Source organism: Rhinichthys klamathensis, unplaced genomic scaffold (assembly GCF_029890125.1).
Source record: "Rhinichthys klamathensis goyatoka isolate OS25496 unplaced genomic scaffold, OSU_Roscu_1.1 h1tg000036l_1, whole genome shotgun sequence".
Lineage (NCBI taxonomy): Eukaryota > Metazoa > Chordata > Actinopteri > Cypriniformes > Leuciscidae > Rhinichthys > Rhinichthys klamathensis.
The window spans coordinates 4,174,658-4,195,457 of NW_026606584.1; the positions used below are offsets into that span (position 1 = coordinate 4,174,658).

At 42.7% G+C, this 20,800-nt stretch overlaps 1 protein-coding gene across 8 annotated transcripts in view; it reads left to right on the plus strand.

The window, feature by feature from the left end:
* rptor (regulatory associated protein of MTOR, complex 1) overlaps positions 1–20,800 on the plus strand; it is a 378,992-nt gene that overhangs the window by 120,351 nt on the left and 237,841 nt on the right. For 7 of the 8 annotated variants that reach the window (XM_056246142.1, XM_056246144.1, XM_056246143.1 and 4 more), the window contains one exon: positions 6,153–6,299. The exons of the other annotated variant lie outside the window; for it this stretch is intronic. In XM_056246142.1, the coding sequence (XP_056102117.1) occupies positions 6,153–6,299 (147 nt within the window). The remainder of the gene's footprint in view (positions 1–6,152; positions 6,300–20,800) is intronic. 8 annotated transcript variants of the gene reach the window in all.

The following is a 20,800-nucleotide window of genomic DNA, read 5'->3' on the forward strand; positions in this document are numbered from 1 at the left end:
CTCATGGGGCTGCAGTAAACTCAGCATCTGGGCCGCACAGCGGGGCAGATAGCACTGAATTTTTTGACCGCCAAAAGCTTAGCTTGTAAGGCGGGTACCTCCAGGTTATAGTATTTCATAAATGTAGACGGCGAGGCCCAGCCCGCGGCCGTACAGATATCTTGCAGGGAAACCCCGCTAGACCATGCCCACGAAGAGGCCACGCCGCTCGTGGAGTGCGCTCTGACACCCAAGGGGCACTGCAGGCCCTTTGCAGTGTAAGCGAGCGCAATGGCATCCACTATCCATCTGGATAGGCTCTGTTTTGAGGCGGCAAGTCCCTTGGAGCGCCCGCCAAACAAAACGAAAAGCTGCTCAGTCTGTCTGAAAACAGACGAGCGCGACACATAAGCTCTTAATGCCCTGACGGGGCAAAGGAGACTTGCGTCCTCCTCCTCATTGAGAACCGGAAGGGCGGACAGGGAAATTACCTGGGCCCTAAACGGTGTATTGAGGGATTTCGGCACATACCCGTGCTTAGGTTTGAGAATGACCTTCGAGTCATTAGGCCCAAACTCCATACATGACGCGCTTACTGAAAGCGCCTGCAAGTCCCCTATGCGCTTCACTGAAGCGAGAGCCATGAGAAACACTGTTTTGAACGACAGGTGTTTCATGTCCACCAGCTGGATTGGCTCGAACGGGGCGCTTTTCATGGCCTCCAGGACCGTGGAAAGGTCCCACGTCGGGACTGAAGGGGGCCTGGGAGGGTTTAGCCTCCGAGCTCCCTTAAGAAAACGCACGACTAAGTCGTTCTTCCCCAGCGACTGGCCAGACACCGGTTTTGCAAACGTTGCTATGGCCGCCACATATACTTTGAGCGTGGATGGGGTCCTGCCCTTATCCAGTAGCTCTTGAAGGAAGGAAAGCACTTCCGAAACCCCGCATTCCACAGGTGAAAAACTCTGGGCTTGACACCATGCAGAGAAAACAGACCATTTCGAGGAGTAGAGCCGCCTGGTAGACGGAGCTCTAGCCTGCGCGATCGTGTTTAACACTCCTTCTGGGAGGCTAGCGGGTACCCGTTGATGGCCCATGCGTGCAGGGACCACAGCTCCGGGCGAGGGTGCCAATCGAGCCCTCCGCCTGAGAGAGGAGGTCTCTCCTCAATGGTACAGGCCATGGGGCAGTGCTGGTCAGCTGCATCAGGGCAGGGAACCATGTCTGGTTTGTCCAGAGCGAAGCTACGAGCAGCACTGGGCATCCGTTTTCCCTGATTCGTTCCAACACCTGAGGCAGGAACGAGACAGGAGGAAAAGCATATAGGGGCAGCGGGGCCAAACATGAGCCAGCGTGTCCTTGCTTTTCGAGAAAAACTTCGGGCAATGAGCGTTTTCGTGGGACGCGAATAGGTCCACCTGTGCTCTGCCGAATGTTTTCCACAGCAGCTGGACCGTCTGCGGGTGCAGCGACCACTCCCCTGCTGGAACATTGTTCCTGGACAGTCTGTCTGGTCCCACATTCAGGTGACCAGGCACGTGCGCTGCTCTCAGTGAGAGTAGGTTGTGCTGAGCCCAGACCAGGAGGCGTTCCGTCAGCCTGTGAAGGTTTCGTGACCTGACGCCGCCCTGGCGATTTATGTATGCCACCATTGACATGTTGTCCGACCGGACCAAGACGTGGTGGCCTGTTACCTGGGGACAAAAACGCCGTAGCGCTTTGTCGACTGCTATCATCTCCAAGCAGTTTATGTGAAGGAGCTTTTCCCGTTCTGACCACAGGCCAGCTAGCGGTCTGCCCTCGAGCAGCGCTCCCCACCCCGAGGTGGAGGCGTCCGTAGACACCACCTTCACACTCGAAGCGGTCCCCAGACTCACACCTGACTGATACCAGTCGGTTATTTTCCAAGGTTCCAGAGCTGAAACACACTGTAGGTTGACCCTGAGGCGAAACAGACCCGCTGTCCATGCCCTGGGTGGAACCCGCGCTTTCAGCCACATCTGCAGTGGGCGCATGCGAAGCAAGCCCCACTGGAGTACAGAGGCCGCTGAGGCCATCAGCCCCAGCATTTTCTGAAACTTTTTGAGCGGAACTATCGAGCCGTGGCGGAAGGATTTCGCGACGCGCTGAATATTTAGTCCGCGCTCTGGTGACAGGCGTGCCGTCATGGATAGCGAGTCTAACACTGTTCCCAGAAAGGAAATTTTCTGACTGGGAGACAGTGAGCTCTTCGCCCAATTGACTGTGAGGCCCAGCTCCTCGAGGTGCTCGAGTAATGCGGCCCTGTGTTCTATGAGCTCCGATCGTGATCGAGCTAGAATCGGCGAATCGTCCAAGTAGTTCAGGACTCGCATGCCCTGAAGTCTCAGGGGTGCGAGCGCCGCGTCCATGCACTTCGTGAATGTACGAGGTGCTAGGGACAGGCCGAACGGCAGGACTGTGTATTGATATGCCTGGCGAAAGCGAATCTCAAGAATCGCCTGTGATGGGACGCTATTTGTATTTGGAAATAGGCGTCTTTCAGATCTATTGACATAAACCAGTCCCCGTGGCGCACTTGCGCGAGGATTTTCCTGGTCGTAAGCATTCTGAACTGGCGTTTCACAAGCGCTCTGTTCAGCTGTCGCAGATCTAAAATGGGTCTGAGACCCCCATCCTTTTTCGGTACCAGAAAATATCTGCTGTGTAGGCCCCCTTTGTTCTGAGCTTGAGATAAAGGTTCTATAGCACCTTTGCTCAGTAGTTTCGCTATCTCGGCTCGAAGTAGATGAGATACTTCGTTTTCACCGTCGTCTCGACGCGCGCCGTATAACGGCGGGGACGTCGAGCGAACTGTAGCGAATTGCCTCGTTTTATAGTGTTCAGCACCCATTCTGATACCCCAGGAAGCTGTGCCCACACTTTCGCGTGAATAGCTAGGGGTAGAATGAGATCTGGGCTCTGGCCGAGACATAGTGACGGCAAGGGAGCTCCGGCGTGCTGTAACGCAGACACTGTGTTTACAGTGTGTGAGGCGGGGGGCGCGCCAATCGCGGCGGGCAGCCTGGCCGCGCTCAAAACCCTTATAGCAGTTTGCTGAGGGAGAGAGAGCGGGGTGAGCCCCGTGGGGCTTAACATGTCTGTGAGTGAATGTGGGCGCAGGACAGCGGGCACATTTACTGCACTGAAAAACACCGTCGGCCTGAGCTGACTGAATGCGTGTTGGTTTCGTTTTTACAGAACCCATGGGACATGTGGTGTGTAGTGTTTGTGGGCACTGAGACGTAGGCACATTCACTACATTTAGTGCACAATCGACATGAGGCGATTTTGTTAGTGCGAGCCCTGCATTTTTGCGGGCTGTGTTTGTGTGTAGAAATGAGCCCTGGGTTGTGGGCATTTTCAATACACTCATAACACCATCGGCTGTGGCCGGAATACCAGAAAATACACCGTTTATGTGATTTATCTGGGTCGCCGTGGGAACAGCATTTGTGTGCAGGCAAGCGGGCATGGTACTGGCTTGCTTACTGCAAAATACACTGGAACAGTCACATTTTCTGGAACTGAACGAGCGAAAATTTCAGTGGAAGTCTGGCCACGGCGAGACTGAAACACCGTCGATTTCCTAGGAGGCTAGGAAGACTTGTGTTGATTTCGTTTTACAGAAACCGTGGTAGTGTTTGTGGGCACTGGGTTGTGGGCACATTCACTACATTTAATGCACAATTGACATGTGTCGATTTCATTTGTGCGAGCCCTGTACCGTGGCGGGCTTGTGTTTGTGTGTAGAAATGAACACTGGGCTGTAAAGCATTTTATTACACTTATAACACCATCGGCTGTGGCCGGAAAACCAGAAATACAATGATTACATGATTTTTCTAGGTCGCCGTGGAAACGGCCTTTATGTGCAGGCAAGCGGGCCGTGGAACCAGCTTGTTTACTGCAAAATACACTGGAATAGTCGCATTTTCTGGAACTGAACGAGCGAAAAGTTTCGGTGGAAGTCTGGCCGCGGCGAGACTAAATTTTTATCAGCTGCGAGAGCCGGGATCGAACACGGGTCTCTCGCGCGAAGGCTTCAGGTTTTGCCACTGGGCCACAGGGAGAACTACATCAGCGCAAGCAGATAAGAGAGCGTCATCACAGTTTTGTGTGTGTCGGCGTTTGTATGCAGGTGTGCGTGTTATACAACAGGCTCATTGCTGCAATAATGACATTTTCAGCCGCTCAAACTAGGAGCTGAGAAATGTTTGAGAAATGGAGATTAGTCCGGCCTCGGCGGGGACTAAAACACACTATTTTCTCATTTGCCGGTGACGCACGCCCATGGGGGGCGGGGTAGATTTCTTATAACGTAAAGAAAGCTAGCCGCGGTTTTAGGGCTCGCGGTCTTGATGCTGGCCCGTTTCCCTGACTACTCGCACGGCGGTTGCGCGGGCGCCTCCCAGTCGAGGCCGATGCTTTCCACGGCCTGAGAGAGCAGACGCATCAGCTCAGTCTCAATGCCGGCTCTCTTACCAGTGGTTTGGCGGGAAACGCTAGCGGAGGGGAGGTCCACGGAGCTCGCCCAATCCTCGCTATCAGATGCCAGAAGAGAACAAACCTCGGTGGGTTCGTCGAACTCGTGGACGGACGCGGCGGCAGGCGGCGGCCGTTGTCCGTCAGTGAGAGACTCGAGCGAAGCCGGCGAAGCTGGCGGGCGAACCGGCGAGCTTTGGCGGGCTGGAGAGAGCTCGGGAGCGCGCTGGGCGCGGCGCTTCTTGCGGCGCGGCACCACGGCGGGCTGTGGTGAAGGCTCGGAGAATGATGCCAGGCGAGTCCTCAGAGTCACCATAGGCAAAAGCTCGCAATGAGGGCATCCGCCGTCAGCGAGCGCGATGGCCGCGTGATCCTCACCCAGGCAGGACACACAGATGACGTGACAGTCCCCGTCGCTGAGCGGGGCGCGGCACGAGCCACAGGATGGCATCTTTAAAAAGACGCAGCTCTTTTGTGATGAGAAGTGTGAGTCGCGTCAAGTAAGCGAGCAAACACTCTCAGCAGAGTAAGGATACAAAGTGATATAAAAGGATATAGAACGCCGGAAAGCGCAGCAGGTACGGCAGTTGAAGGCGGCGAGGCCAGCGACTCCAGAGCTCGTCCCGCTGAAAGCTTGCTTCGACGGCGTGGCTTCTCACTCCGGATCCAGCGATGCGTGTGCTTCGCTGAAGAGATGAAAATCAGCTTGTACCAGCCTAACGAGCATATTTATAGAGTGAGACCACGCCCTTTCTGGCGGGACGTGACGATATGGGCGCGAGTTGCCCCCATTGGCCATTACGTCACGCAGAGTCTCTCTCGATAGGCTGCTGCATTTGCCGCAAGAGCAGCCAATAGGCACGCGAGCTGTATCGCCTGTGTCTGCTTGCTGCTGCAAAGCGTTTTACATTAATAAAAAATTAAGGATAATTTTTGGCTTCAATATCTCGTGGAAAAGAGGTTTTCCCCTAGCGTAAGCTATTACGCAGTACGAGAGATACTCTCGTAAGAGAACCAATAACATTTTCAAGAAAATACTTGTTCAATTAATTACAAAAATGTAATATAAACAGTTTGAACCATGTACCTTATATAATAATCAAATTGACCCCTGTACACTGTTGACCCCTTAACCAACACTGACCCCTTAACCAACACTAATCCCCCCCCCCCATTCCACCAAACCTGTCCCTAACTTATCACAACTCAAGTGTTTTGAAATATGAATTGAAAGTTTAATAACATTTGTAAGCATTTTATTGTACATTAAATAATGATCTGTTAATCATTATATAATGTTTAAGTTAATTAGTAACCATTAAGAAGCACATTATCTGATATTTCTAGCTATGTGAATATATATTAACTAATGATCTGTTAAACATTATATAACGTTTGTTAATGATTTATTAATGAAAGCAATTATAAAGTGTTACCTAAAAATCTTATTTCAGTGTCTCCCCACAGCAGTCATTAGCAGTAGTTTGTTTCTCTTGTACTTATTTTTAAAGTTAATTTGTTTTGGACTTGAGTTGTCAAAACAATCTCTCTCTCTCTCTCTCTCTCTCTCTCTCTCTCTCTCTCTCTCTCTCTCTCTCTCTCTCTCTCTCTCTCTCTCTCTCTCTCTCTCTCTCTCTCTCTCTCTCTCTCTCTCTCTCTCTCTCTCTCAGAACTATACCCAGTACATCCCTCTGTCCATCTATGACCTACAGACATGGATGGGAAGTCCCTCCATCTTTGTGTATGACTGCTCTAACGCTGGGATCATTGTCAAGTCATTCAAACAGTTTGCATTGCAGAGGGAGCAGGAGCTGGAGGTGTGTGATTTTACACGCGCACACACACACACACACACACACACCCATGTGCATACACTATTATGGTCAAATGTCAATTCAATGTGTTATTTACATCTGAATAACATTTTTTATCACGCATAACGTATAGTGGTCATACAATTTTTGTAATGTAGTTCTAACACAGGGTGAACTAAGAAAAATAAATAACAAAAAATACCAAGGGAGAGATTGATCTATATGCAGTGAGTTTTATACCAGAATAACATACTAATAACTTCAACATGAAGACGGTAGAACCAGGGAACAGAAAAACCACACCAAAACATATAGCCATGTAAGGCAAGACTCAACAAAAAACACAGGAAACACTAGGGCTATTTATACACAAGATAACAAGGGCTGATCTGTATACTACCTGGATTGCTAATTGCGTTCTAAACTGCCATCAGGCGGTGAAGCAACCGGAAGTGTTTGAGCGGCCATCTTACTATTCCCCACCAAGGGAATTATTGACTTACTGCCAAAACGTTGACCTAAAATCACCCGATTTGCAGCATCTCAGTCTCACAGGATTAGTTTTACGATATATTTATGTAAATTAATTGTTACTTCAGATGTTATCTATAATGTTTATAGTCTTTTCGAAGAGAATAAGTCCTATATTGAAATCGTTAATGTGATGTGTCTACTGCTAGGTAACTGACCAAACACAAAAATATATTTCTTTTGTACGTAATTATGATGAAGTTTTGGGACGTCTGCCTTTACATGAACATGAACTTTAATGACATCCCATTCCTGATCCATAGTGTTTAATATGGAGTTGGCCCAACCTTTGCAGCTATAACCTCTTAAACTCTTCTGGAAAGGCTTTCCACAAGGGTTAGGAGTGTATTTATGGGAATTTTTGACCATTCTTCTAGAAGCGCATTTGTGAGGTCAGGCACTGATGTTCGGCGAGAAGGCCTGGCTCGCAGTAGCCACTCTAATTCATTCCAAAGGTGTTCTATCGGGTTGAGGTCAGGACTCTGTCTGGGCCAGTCAAGTTCCTCCACACCAAACTTGCTCATCCATGTCTATATGGACCTTGCTTTGTGCACTGGTGCGCAATCATCTTGGAACAGGAAGGGGCCATCCCCAAACTGTTCCCACAAAGTTGGGAGCATGAAATTGTCCAAAATGTCTTGGGATGCTGAAGAATTAAGAGTTCTTTTCACTGGAACTAAGGGGCCAAGCCCGACTCCTGAAAAACAACACCACACCATAATCCCCCCTCCACCAAACTTTACACTTGGCACAATGCAGTCAGGCAAGTACCGTTCTCCTGGCAACCACCAGTCCTCTAGAGTCCAGTGGTGGCGTGCGTTACACCACTGCTTGTCCATGGAAACCCATTCCATGAAGCTCTCTATGCACTGTTTTTGAATTAATCTGAAGGCCACACGAAGTTTGGAGGTCTGTAGCTATTGACTCTGCAGAAAGTTGATCGACTTCTGCGCACTGTGCGCCTCAGCACTCATTTCACGATGGACTGACTGCACAGGTGGTAACCTATCAAGGTACCACACTTGAATTCACTGAGCTCCCTAGAGCTCCCTTGTAGAAGCAGTCTGCATGCATAGGTGCTTGATTTTATACAACTGTGGCCATGGAAGTGATTGGAACACCTGAATTCAATGATTTGGAGGGGTTTCCCAATACTTTTGGCAATATAGTATCTGTGTTTAGTTGCCGAAATGGATTCTAATAGCCTATACAATAAATATTAATACAAACCTCTGTCACTATATTGCACTATATTGTATTACAATTCAAAGTTTACCATGCATCATCTTGGAAATAAAGCAATAAGTTATGATGCATGTATTTTATTTTCTAAATGAGCAACATCTCTTTCAGACTGTGAATGATAATGACGTTTATGCGTGGTTTGTGAAAAAACAAAAAAAAATTGTCACTGAAATAAGGTCATGAAACCCATACTTATTATTTCTTCACAAGACTTTTTAAAATTGTATCACGTAGCCTAGAATATTTGCTCCAAAACTATGTGAAAATCATCCTGCCTACTCATTCAGATAAAACATTATAATGATTTAAAATTTGAAAGACATGTTTTGTGTAAGAAAGCTTTATGCGGGGAGGCGTTAACCACCCATTAATATATAGTGTTTCACACCTGAGAAAGACAAAGACCCTCCCCTAATGGCCCTATACGGTGCTATCATCATGAGGAGCCTTGCACAAAGAATGAGGAGAGACTTAAAAAAGAATGACTTTTTGATTGTTTGGATTTATTTACAGCACAACATAATCCAAAGATACACAACAAATGAAAAAAAAGCACATTATTGAAGAGAGACAGATCTAAAGACAGAGACTTGAACAGTCACACACCTTTATGCCATTGAAACATAGTACATACCTGTCATTTCCAAGGTGTTTGATTTTTCACCTTACCATGTTCATGTACAGAGACTCATGTGAATGTTGAAGTCAGCAGGACTCATCAGTGGGGCATCTGGTCCCTGTATAAAAAAAAAAAAAAAAAAAAAAAAAAAAAACACCAGCTGTGAACATGCTGATTTCCAGAGAAACTATAGGGCTACACGATTTTGGGAATACATTTTTAGATATTTCTGGTTAAAATTGCTTTTTAAAATGTACAAAATGCACACACACACACACACATACATACACATCTCATCTCATTTCATAACATCATAACGAATGGAAACATTTGGAGTAAAAACATAAAGCCTAATGTTTGTCGTGTTTTGCTTTCAAACTGACTCAAACTCACAGCGCGTGCAGAGAACATTTACTGAAGCGATCGAGCCGCTCCAAACTATTAAACATTATTGTTACCATATTATACATCTGGGGTTTGAGCAGATATCCACAAACACAGTATTTAACAGTAAACACGGGTCTAAACATTATAATATTCACCATGTTAGAGTAAACACTCGCGAACCTACTTTTATCACGCTGTCTTATTATCGAACATAAAAATATCCTCGTGTGGTACATGTATATACATTTAGCATTGAAAGGTTGGCTACCAGTCTAGTTCACATTTCGACATGTTTCTGTCTACATATAGATACACATACATGTACGACATTAGGCTTTTTACTCCAATTTCATTAAACATACATTTTAGTCTGGCACCAGTTTAACATGTCTTACCTTAAAAATCTTCTCATCTTCAAATTGTATTCTTCTAATTCTTCTGAGGTAAATCAAAGTGAAACAACACAGCACAAACACATCCAAACTCGATGAAAAGCAGAGAGGAGAAAGTTACTGAAGTCTAGTCTCCGATTCTTTGTTTTGAGGTGAAGAGGGCATAAACAGCTCTGCGTTCCTCCGCGTAGATCATTTGCATCTGAACAGCTCTTGCGCGCGTGGGTGTGGTCACATTAGAGTTAATTAGGACGCGTTTGAGAAATTGTACATGTCGCTGCTTTCATATGGATTACTTAAACATGCAATGCAGTGCTGAAGTATCCACTATCCTCTCCCTATGGAGGATCCCTTTCCCACTCTACAGATAAAGCGCTGTGAATTCCGGCTCGCGTACCCCGAAGTGATAAAATAAAACAAAATTCTGTATCAAAATTTATAGGCAAGAAAAGTAGTTTGTTTAGGCTGGGTTGTATGAATTACAAACCTGCGCACATATTTTAAAAAGCACATAACTATAGAATTCTGAATGAGCATGTGAACGCCGTCAGCGTTAATCACAGGTTCGCGTTTAAAGTCTGATCATTTCGACGGAGGTGAATCAATCAAAGTTAACTTTAGCTGGAAGTAACATTATTCAAGAACCGCTATAACGCCAAAACAATCTGTTACCTTAAATTATATGTTTATCTCTGTAAAGCTGCTTTGAAACAATTCATTGTTAAAAGCGCTATATAAATGAAGATGACTTGACTTGACTTAAACAGAGAATATTTGTTTTTGGTATGAATTACATAATTTAAAAATGGAGACTTAAAGCTTTGTAAAGACATAACTCGCAAGTATTTAATAATAAGCAAGTATTTGCTGAGTTAAAGATCATTTTCTGTCGCGTTTCAGAATGAACTTCACATTGAGAGAGACGACAGAACGCGCATCATGTTTGTTTTCTTTATTTTACGAAAAACACAACATTTTGTTTTTATTATTAGTGTACACAAATAAAAGTAGACATTTAACAGTTTTGAATGATGTATAACACTTGCCTGTATCACAAAAATCGACAGAGTTATTTGAGTCTCTTTTGCACTGATAAGAAAAAAAGAGAGACAATCGCGCCGGCGCGATAGCCGACCCCAGGGGGTTAATGGGACAAGTGTTGATGAAAAAGATGTCTTCACTTGTAGATCACAGACTTCTGGAGGGCACATAAGTCTGAAGTAGTGAGTTTAGTTATGGGGTACAGAGCCAGTGGTTGTTCTGTAGATCAAATTGAATTTGATGTATGCGGCAATTGGCAACCAGTGCAAATTGATGAAGAGAGGTGTGACGTTTTGGCTCGTTAAAGACCAACTCTTGCTGCAGCATTCTGGATCAGTGTCAGAGGTTTGACATGCTGGAAGGTCTGCCAAGAGAGCATTACAATAGTCCACGTATAGTCCATAAAACAAGAGCTTAGACAAGTTGTGTATCATTCTCCGATAGGAAGGGCCTGATCTTCCTAATGTTGTTTAAGGCAAATCTGCTGGGCTGGTCAGTTTTAGCAATGTGGTCTGTGTAGTTTAACTGATCATCAATCACAACTCCAAGGTGCCTGGCTGTCCTGGATGGAGTTATGGTTAACAAACCTAGCTGAATGGAAACGTTGTGAAGAAGTGTTGGGTTTGCTGAGACCACAAGCAATTCTGTCTTTGCAAGGTTGGTTTGAAGGTGGTGGTGATAGTAAAAAAAAACAAAAAAAAAACTTGTTTCTGAAAGACAGATCCTAGTGATGACGTAGATGAGATGATAAATGGTCCAAGCACTGAGCCCTGATGCACCCCAGTAGCTAGAAGTTGCAACTTAGACAACTCACCCCTCCACAATACCCTGAATGACCTACCTGTGAGGTAAGACTTGAACCATTGTAGTGTGGTTCCTGAGATGTCATGAGGGTTGACAGCAGGATCAGGTGGTTAACTGTGTAAGAAGCAGCATTCAGATCCAGCCAGATGAGCACTGATGATTTGGAAGGTGCTCTTGCCAGTCTCAGAGCTTCAATAACCGAGAGCAGGGCAGGTCTCAGTTGAGTGGCCCCTTTTGAAACCAGACTGGTTGTTGTCCAGGAGGTTGTTCTGTGTAAAAAAGGTTGAGACTTGGTTGAACACAACTTGTTCAAGTGTCTTAACAATGAATGGAAGAAAGGCTACTTGTATAGTTTTTTTTTTTTTTATTGCAGGATTTAGAGTGGGTTTCTTAAGGAGTTGTGTTATCCAAGCCTGCATAAATGCTGTGGGAAATGTACCAGTGTGAAGATAGGTATAGATGATGTGAGTGAGGGTAGGTTCAACTGAAGAAGAAATGGCTTGAAGATGAGATGAGTGTGAATAGGAGGGGGTGGCAAGGGCTGGCCTGGATGAAAGGGGGCAAAGGTTGAGAAAAGAACATAGCATTGTTTGTATCTAGTGATGAGATCTGATTAGAGGTAAGAAATGTGGATGAGACCAAAGAGGATAGAGTGAGAGTTGAGCGTAGGTTACACTGAAAGATGATTATGGGGGAGTGTGTGTTATCCCAGGAGCCAGGATGAGGTTAAGAGTGAGGAGGAAGCGATCCGAGTTGTGCAGTAAAGTAACCAGTGTATGATCAGCGGAGCAGTAGCGCATGCAAATAAGGTCCAATTGGTTACCTGATTTGTGAGTTGCCACAGTAAACACTTGCTTGAGGTCCAAAGAGGTGAGCCTGAGGTTTTTCTAGATGGATAGAGCTACCCAGCTGAACTGGGGGACAATAAACACCTACAAAATGGATTTTGTCTGATAGTAATTGCATGTGATTCTAAGGAACTATTGTCTCACAGTGATTGTAAAAGATTAAATTTCCACTCATTGGAGATTATCAGAACAGTACCCCCACCCCTCCCAGTCAGGTGAGGGGTGTGTGAAAAAGTGAAATTAGTGGAGAGGGCTGCAAGTGTGGCAGAGTCCTCTGGTCTGATTCAGGTCTCAGTCAGGGCCATGAGGTAAAGACCTTAATGACTAATAATAGATGTAATGAAGTTAGCTTTTTTACTGTCAATTCCAGAGACCAATAGGAAAAGAAAGTAATGTACTAGGGGACATAGGGAACGTACGCAGGTTGTTAGGATTGCGCTGCCACCAATGTGTGACACATGATTTCTGAGTGTTAATAATAGTAGGGATTTGGAAACACAGTGAAGACAGGTCACAAAACAAAAAGATGAGAACAAACTATAGAAAAGAGAAAGGGAAAAATTCTCAAGTGCCTTGTCGGAGACCTTGCTGGTCTTTACACTCTTCGGTCTTCACACAAGGGCTTACATGACCTCTGCCGTGGTATACTAACCAATTATATACCCGCCTGATAAGTCTTTATTGAATTCTGCTGGACACGCCTTACTATTTAACAAAACAAAAGGGCATTAGTAGCTCAGCAAAACTGAAAAGCCGCACGGCATGAGAACAAACGCGACTTCAGCATGTGTTATCACAGTAAACAGAGTAAATAATGGTTCCTAGCAATGGCAACTGCGCTAAAATCAAATGAGAAAAGAAACTAAATCACTATTGTGAGAGTGAATTAGCCTGGCTCCGCCCTCCTACGCACTTCCGCTCAATTTCATTTTCCTTCAGTACTACGTCTGGGACTGCTGTGTATTCTTAGGTTTCCAGAAATCAATTTTTTGTAGGACCAATCAGCGAATAGAGGGAGTGGCTGAGAACGATGACGTTGATGTAGCGCGTCAGTTTGAGTTGGAGTTCAGTAACGGCAGCGGAGAAAGACGTGAGAAAATCTATTCGGTCCGTTGTTGCAAAACTTCCGAATATACAGAAGTTAAAGCCGGAGCAAGATCAATGTTTGCTAAGTGTTGTTGGTCGCCATGATGTTGTGGCCCTCCTCCCCACGGGGTTCGGGAAAAGTTTAATTTTCCAGCTCACTCCGCTAGTGGTGAATGAGTTAGCTAAGGCGAACGATAGGGATGCAAAGCCTATAGTTGTTGTCGTCTCTTCTTGTTGCACTAATGGAGGACCAAGTGAGGGAGGCAGAAAGGTTAGGAGTTCGTGCTGGGCAGCTCGGCGTGCACGATGATCACTGTACAGCATTTGCGGCAGATCCGAAACGACCACAGCGACGTATTGTTAATGATTACACCCAGCTTCGACAGTTGACTGAATACATCACTGTCCTTAGTGTCAAATATACATTTAGAATTTAGAATTGTTCCTTGAACTCTTAAATTCGATGAACAAAACATGCAGCTCTCGTTGACAGACATCTTATTCTAAACATAATCCTCTGATCATTCGGACTTGTTTTTTTTTATTGCTTAAAACAATACACAAGTAATAACAGAAAACATAATACAAAAAATTATAAAACAATAATAATAAAAAACAAAACAAAAATAAAACAATAGGGGGATAATATAAAATAAACATTAACAAGTTAAGAGAATTACATGACACTGAAAAAAGGAAAATAATTACAAACAGATAATGTTTTTAAGGCTTTTTTTGTTCTCAGAAAACTTAATTGAAAAGAGGTATTTTTAAAATTCTTTCACAAATATAAGAAAGAGAGGTTTAGCATTTAGATATTTAGATATATGAATATGGAATTCGGACTTGTTTCCAGCCGGTTTCGGCGCATGACATACGTCACGACCACACGTTAGCGATTGGCTATGGCAGAGCCTGAGTGACTCTGGGCAGATCCAATAGTTTTGAACTTTAACAGAGAACCCGCCTACCCGTAAACGTTTCTCAATGGAGCGAGGCCAGACTCTCTGTACAAATGAAATGTACGAGAGTCTGGTAGAACCAGGCTAAGAGTGAATAGGGTTAAAGAAGAGAAATGAGGGAAGATAAATTAGATGATTTTACTCATTCAGCTCATAGAGAACAGTTGTAATTGAATTGAACGAGTACACACACACACACACACACACCCTCCCTCTTTTTCTCTTATAATTAATCACATCTCGTTTAAAAATAAATAAATAAAAAAGAGTTTCAGGATGCTTATACAGAATTCCTGTGTCCAAATATGGATGCTTCCCTGATATACATTATGCAAAAAACTGTTTGTCAAATGAGTAAAATGAGGCAAATAAAGCCCAGATGACATACTTCTAGTAGTGGACACTTCAATATTCCATAATGCAACATGAACTGAGGACCCAGCAGATTTGGAAAGGATATTCACAATAATAATAAATAAAAAAATGTTGAACATTTTTTGTTCATTTTGGTTGACCAAAATCGTAGATCTAAAGTGACCATCTTGTTTGGGTGTTTTGAACTTAATTCGCTTAATTTACTTAATTCAGAGAGAGAGGGAGGAAGTGAGAGAGTGATAAAGAGAGCTAAAGGGAGCGAGTGATAAAGAGAGCTAAAGGGAGCGAGTGTGTTCCATAATGACGTAAATGCAGAAGGATTCCCACGCAGGGAGTCCCCCACACGGCTCTGTCTCTCACGATGTCTGGCAAACAAGTAATCTACCTTATATAATGAACACACACAAAGCTTGCGTGCCATCAGATGCTTTTATAAAAATGTCTGAGTGCTCTTTTAAGTGCATACGCCTTCCTGTTAAATAAAACATCCTGTTTGAGAGAGAGAGAGGATGCTTTTTATCAGTGTAGCTTTGTGTTGAAGATGACTTAACCTTGCCCCTGTGTGTAGCTACTCATAACTGCATAGACCCATGCCCAATCAGTCAAATCTCAAATATTAAGACCTACTGGCCCTTTCCTAAAATTTTTGTTGCACATAAAACACATTTATTTTAACTTCTGCACAGCCACATCAAAAGCTCCTCATTAGTTAGAGATGGATTTGTCTCACTCTTTACAGCAAATTGACAGTTAAAATGGATTTGCACAAAGAACACAAATAGGTTATTGAACCATTTTGATGCATGCTTGAGTTGCTTTGCAAAATCAATGGCCAGTGTTGTTATTGCAGATTAAAACTATGAAAAGTTAATTTCTCTGTTTTCTCGATTTAACTAAATAACAATGGAACTAAAACTCAGGGAAGGATTAATAAAAATACTCATGTTTCAACCAAAACAAATTATTTATAAAACATGTTTTTTTCTCCACATCATCTGCAGAGCATTGTTAATTGGCCTACATATTTTCAACATAGACCTACATAAAGTCTGCATGGGGACATTGCAGGTTTGCATATAGAGTTCAGTGTTTGCATTCACTGTGTGATTTTATGTAAAATGAGGAATACAAAATCAGCTTGAAGCTAAAATATGTAATTTATGTGATTTATAAAGAATGAGTTTTGGCGACCAAGTGGTTTGGGGAATCTGTGTGAAATTAAATACAAAGGAATTTGTTGTGCCATTTTGCAGTTTTGCAAATCGGCCAAATTCAGCACAGGCTAGAGATTCTGTGTAGTAGATTAGTGCATGACACCACTGATTATTATTGCAAATGCCCTTCTCTTTTGCAGGGCACAGCTGGAAAGGGAAACTTCTGGCCATTTCACGGAAAGTTAATTTGCAGTCGAGTGGTAGAAAGTTGGTCAACACTGTCAAAGAAGCAGGTTCAATCCCAAACAAATTATTATTATTTTTTTAAATAAATAATGCAGAGATTTGTGTGTATTCTGCCGTTCTAATACACACTGATTTATGTTACACTATATTTTGCTTACATTTAGGGCCAGTTTACACCTGGTCACTTAATGCGTTTTCTCTGTTCGGATAGCTATCCAATCGTGAAAAGACCAAGTGTAAATGCCCTCCGAAACGCTTTGGAGACAGATTTAAATCCGAGCAATCAAACCACTTCAGAAGGTGGTCTGAGAAGCGGTCCAGATGAAACTGGACAAGTGTAAATGCATCTGGTTGTTGAGACCACATATGTAAATTTTACTCTTTCTGAAAGTTTTTTTCCCCAGCTTTTAAACGATAAAACGCTGACAGCCAATCAGAATCCATTCTTATTTAAGGACTCGCATTTAAAATGGCAGACGACATTGCGGAAAAGTGAATCGCCGAGGTCCAGAAAAATCCACCACTGTTTGACAAGTCAAGCCCCTTTTTAAGAAAATGGATATGGAATACAATCGTTCATACCCTCTGAATAAATGATGAGAACCATTACCTCAGGTATCCAGCGCTCGTGTGTGTCCATGCAGCTCTTTCGTTTTCCGAAATATCTGCATTGGTTTCTATGGCAATGATGGTGCGTTGGTAGGTATACGTCAAAAATAACAACAACAATCGAAACATGGAGGGGTTTGCAATAGAGATGTTGTCTTATTTAAATTTTACAACATGACAATGTGTAGCTGCCACGCTGGACTACTGTGTCTTCTGAGGCAGCGGCAGAACCGTAGGAGGCTGGTATTCACAGCTTTTTTTCCACGCTGTCGTCTCCGCCGGTTTCAAAATATGTCTCCGTTATATCGTCATTTTCTGCTCGTCCGCCACTTTGCAACAATTGCAACAAGCATTGTTTCGGCAGCGAATTTCAGCATGTTTTCAATAACGTCTGACGTTTGCGTTTTACGTGGCGTGAGAAAGGATTTCAATCGGATATGAAAAAAAAAAACGGATTTGGACTGACAGTCTGAACGTAGCCTAAATTATCTTACCAGTGCTGATGCCGCTCTTTCTCCTATTGCAGTCCTTGATCTTGAAATTAGCTGATGATTAAAAAAAAATGCAGCGTATATATTGTTTTCGTTGACGTGAATTCGATTTGTTCAGGAGATCAGATTTATACTCGTTTTGCGAAAACATGTATGTGGCCAAGTGTAAATGGAACAGTTTTAACAAATCAGATAGCTATACAATCAGTAAAAACTAGGGCTGTCTATTTTTAATCACAATTAATCACACCCTTTTGTGCGATTAATCACATACTTATCGTGAAATTAAGCATACATAATTTATCTGGTTTAACGTGTTTTTGTCATCATTTGCGTTATTCAGCAAAGTAAACTATCAGATTGAAAGAGGATTCTCACAAAATTTTGTGCAAGCTTTTTTCTAGGTAAATTTAGGTGTCTCTCCAAAAAAAGGACTCTTGGAGACTCCTAAAGGACACCTAATAACCAAATTATATAAGGACTCCATATACGGTAATTCATAAATTTATGCACATAAAAAAAAATAAAAAATAAACATTACAGAACAAAACTTTTTAGAATTCAGTGTACAGTATGTTTGCAGTGCAACAGCAAAGAGCTTGTTTAGAGCTTTTTAGAGCTTGTTTATAATTTAGACATGCCAAGTTCCGATACTGAACAGGACCACATGGAGATGCCAAAAAAAAAAAAAAAACTAAACCACCTTGACCTGAATGCATTATATGGTAAATATGGTAAATGGACTGCATTTATATAGCGCTTTCACAGACCCAATGGCCACCAAAGCGCTTTACAATTTGCCTCACATTCACCCATATATGCCTACTATTGTACACTGGATCCATTCAGTATTACTAAACACAGCAACATACACATGACAGATAAAAACCTTATCCTCAATGTGTGTGGAAACAATGTAAATGTACTGAAATGTGTGCATAAATACAATGTACAATAAATGCATCAAGAGCACACATACACTGTTTTTACACACAAATAATAACGGACTCACACATGCTTACAGTGCGACTCCTGTACGTCACTGCAATCGTTTTTTACCTTGAATACAATTAGCATCCATCAAAACTTTACTAGCGAGAAGCTGGTTTGCTTTATCCATACAGCGATGGGATGATTTGATGTTCCGTTCAGTCTGTATTTCACACAGCTCGCGCTTTTCAGAAACAATGACAGAGCTCATGTTTTCAAGCTAAACAAACACTGGAATGAATAATTCACTGAAAATTATTGGGCGTGAGTCACTGTTCTCTCTGCCATCTCTGATGAAATAAGCCTGGTTTTCTTTCCATTAGCGCTGTTTTGAAATGATTGGTTGAATGCTTTTGATTACAGGATAATTGGACTGAAAACTCTCATGGAATTCAGCAGCTTAAAATGTTCTGATCGCAGACAGGGAGGCGAAGTTAAAGGTGACATATCACGAAAATCTGACTTTTTCCATGTTTAACCCTCTGGGGACCAGAGTGTTTTTGGGGCCCTTGGGATGTTTTGACATGCACTGACATTTGTGCTTTTTTCAGTTATTTATAAACATGTTAATGGCAAAGGTGTAAATTCACTCTATATAGCACAAACTTGGCTACCATGAGATCTGAGCAACATGTATGTACATGTTTGTATTTTTAATAGAATAATGTTTATGCGTGGTTATTGAAAAAAATAAAAATGAAAGTTGCTGAAATAAGACCACAAAACACATATTGATTATTTCTTCACAAGACTTTTGAAAATTGTATCACATAGCCTAGAATATTTGCTCCAAAACTATGTGAGAATCATCCTGACTACTCATTCAGATAAGTCAATAAAGTCTTTTACATTTTTAATGACGTGTTTTGTTTGAGAAAGCTTTATGCAGGAGGCTTGATCTCTCATTAATATGTATGGCATTCCACACCTGAGAAAGACAAAGACCCTCCCATAATGGCCCTATTAGGTGCTATCAGGCCATATCATTACAGGAGCCTTGCACAAAGAATGAGGAGATTTAAAAAAGAATGGCTTTTAGATTGTTTGGATATTATAAGGAAAATACAGGGTGCATACGTCTGGACACTTCTATCACACACCCTTCACCATATAGACATGGTTTTATTTCAGTTCAAAGTTAGAGTTGGAAACATCTTGAAAAGAAAATTGTCTTTCTCCATAAATGTCTTAGTTTGATCATACATATTTCAAAGTTGAGGATTCATTATTTTGATATAGCTTGAACAAACACTATAACATCTTAGTTGATTAGTTTATTGACAAAACATACTATATATTTAACATATGAGCAGAAACTCCTAAAAAAGCTTATTTGATGTCTATTTTAGAGTAAAAACTTTATCCAAAACGAGTCAACGAAATGTTGTCTGTTATTTAGTCTGTAACAGTGCGTATCTGTGCGTTCATTCATTCATTCACACACACACACACAAACTGTGTGACACAAACATGATTCACATTTAACAGTATGCTATTTTTCCGTTTACAGACACTACGTTATTCTATATCGCGATTAGAACAAAGCACTTGCAAAAAACACTTACTTCTCAGCTGAATCTGTTCATCCTCGAAGTGAAAATAACCCAGTGGTAAATGTCCCAGGATTGTTCCACATATAGCCGCGCAAAACGACAGTAGATTAATCTGACTAAAAAATAATGTGTGTTTTCAGAGTTCATGGGCGTTAACGCGTCTCAATGTGTTGCTTCACATATTTGCGTTTGAATAGCGCGTGCTCTCCGTAGGCGTGTCACATTACCACAGATAATCAGCTGAGAGAACGATAATGAGATGGGCTGACACGTCTCTCTTTTTATATAGATGACATAAACGGAGAATAATAATTTTAGTTTTGAATCGGATCATTTAAAAGTACAAACTCAAATGATTTAAAAGATATATTGCTTATGGCTGGGTGAATAGTATTAGCTGAGTTGTGTTGAAGATTAGAGACGTGCTCCAGAAAAAAAGTTCACGGTGACCGAGAGGCAGAACGCACACCCTGTTTATTTTCTTTATTTTACAAAAGCACAATATTTTATTTCGATTGTATGTGGGCACATAAAAAAGTAGACATTTAACAGATTATTTTCTCATATTTCTTAACTCTATATGAACAGAAATGATGGTAGTACTTTAAGTCTATTTTTCTGCTATGTGAAAAAAAACGAGCAAAACGCGCCGGCGCGTTTCTGGTCCCCAGAGGGTTAAGTACTATAATCGGTTCCCCGGTGCATCTACTAACCCAGAAAACGTGAAAAGTGACAGCTCAGTAACTTTGTTTTGGTGAGCCTTTCTCTGCAAGCATGTCAAAAAATAAGCCGATCAGATTTACCTCGCCTTCTGACGTAGGAAGGGGATCTTAATATAATATTACTGCCCCTTAATCTCCATGTTTCCACCCACGGCTCTGCCATTTGGTTTCGCAAGCGACAACAGTGTAACCAGTTCTGACGCAATGGCAAAAGTTCGAGCAAAGTATGCAACTGTTCTGTCGTCGGCTGCACAGACCAGCACAGAAAACTATTTAGAGTCCCAGCCTCAGATGAGTCAAGAGAGCAGTGGATTACTTTTTTCAACGGAAATCCCCCAGAAACAGATGAATCGCATAAAATACATAAATGTATCCACTAACCATTCAGAAACGTCGAGGTGCGTCTAAAAGTTGCAACCTCTTCCTGAGTCTCTTCTTAAAGGGCCCCT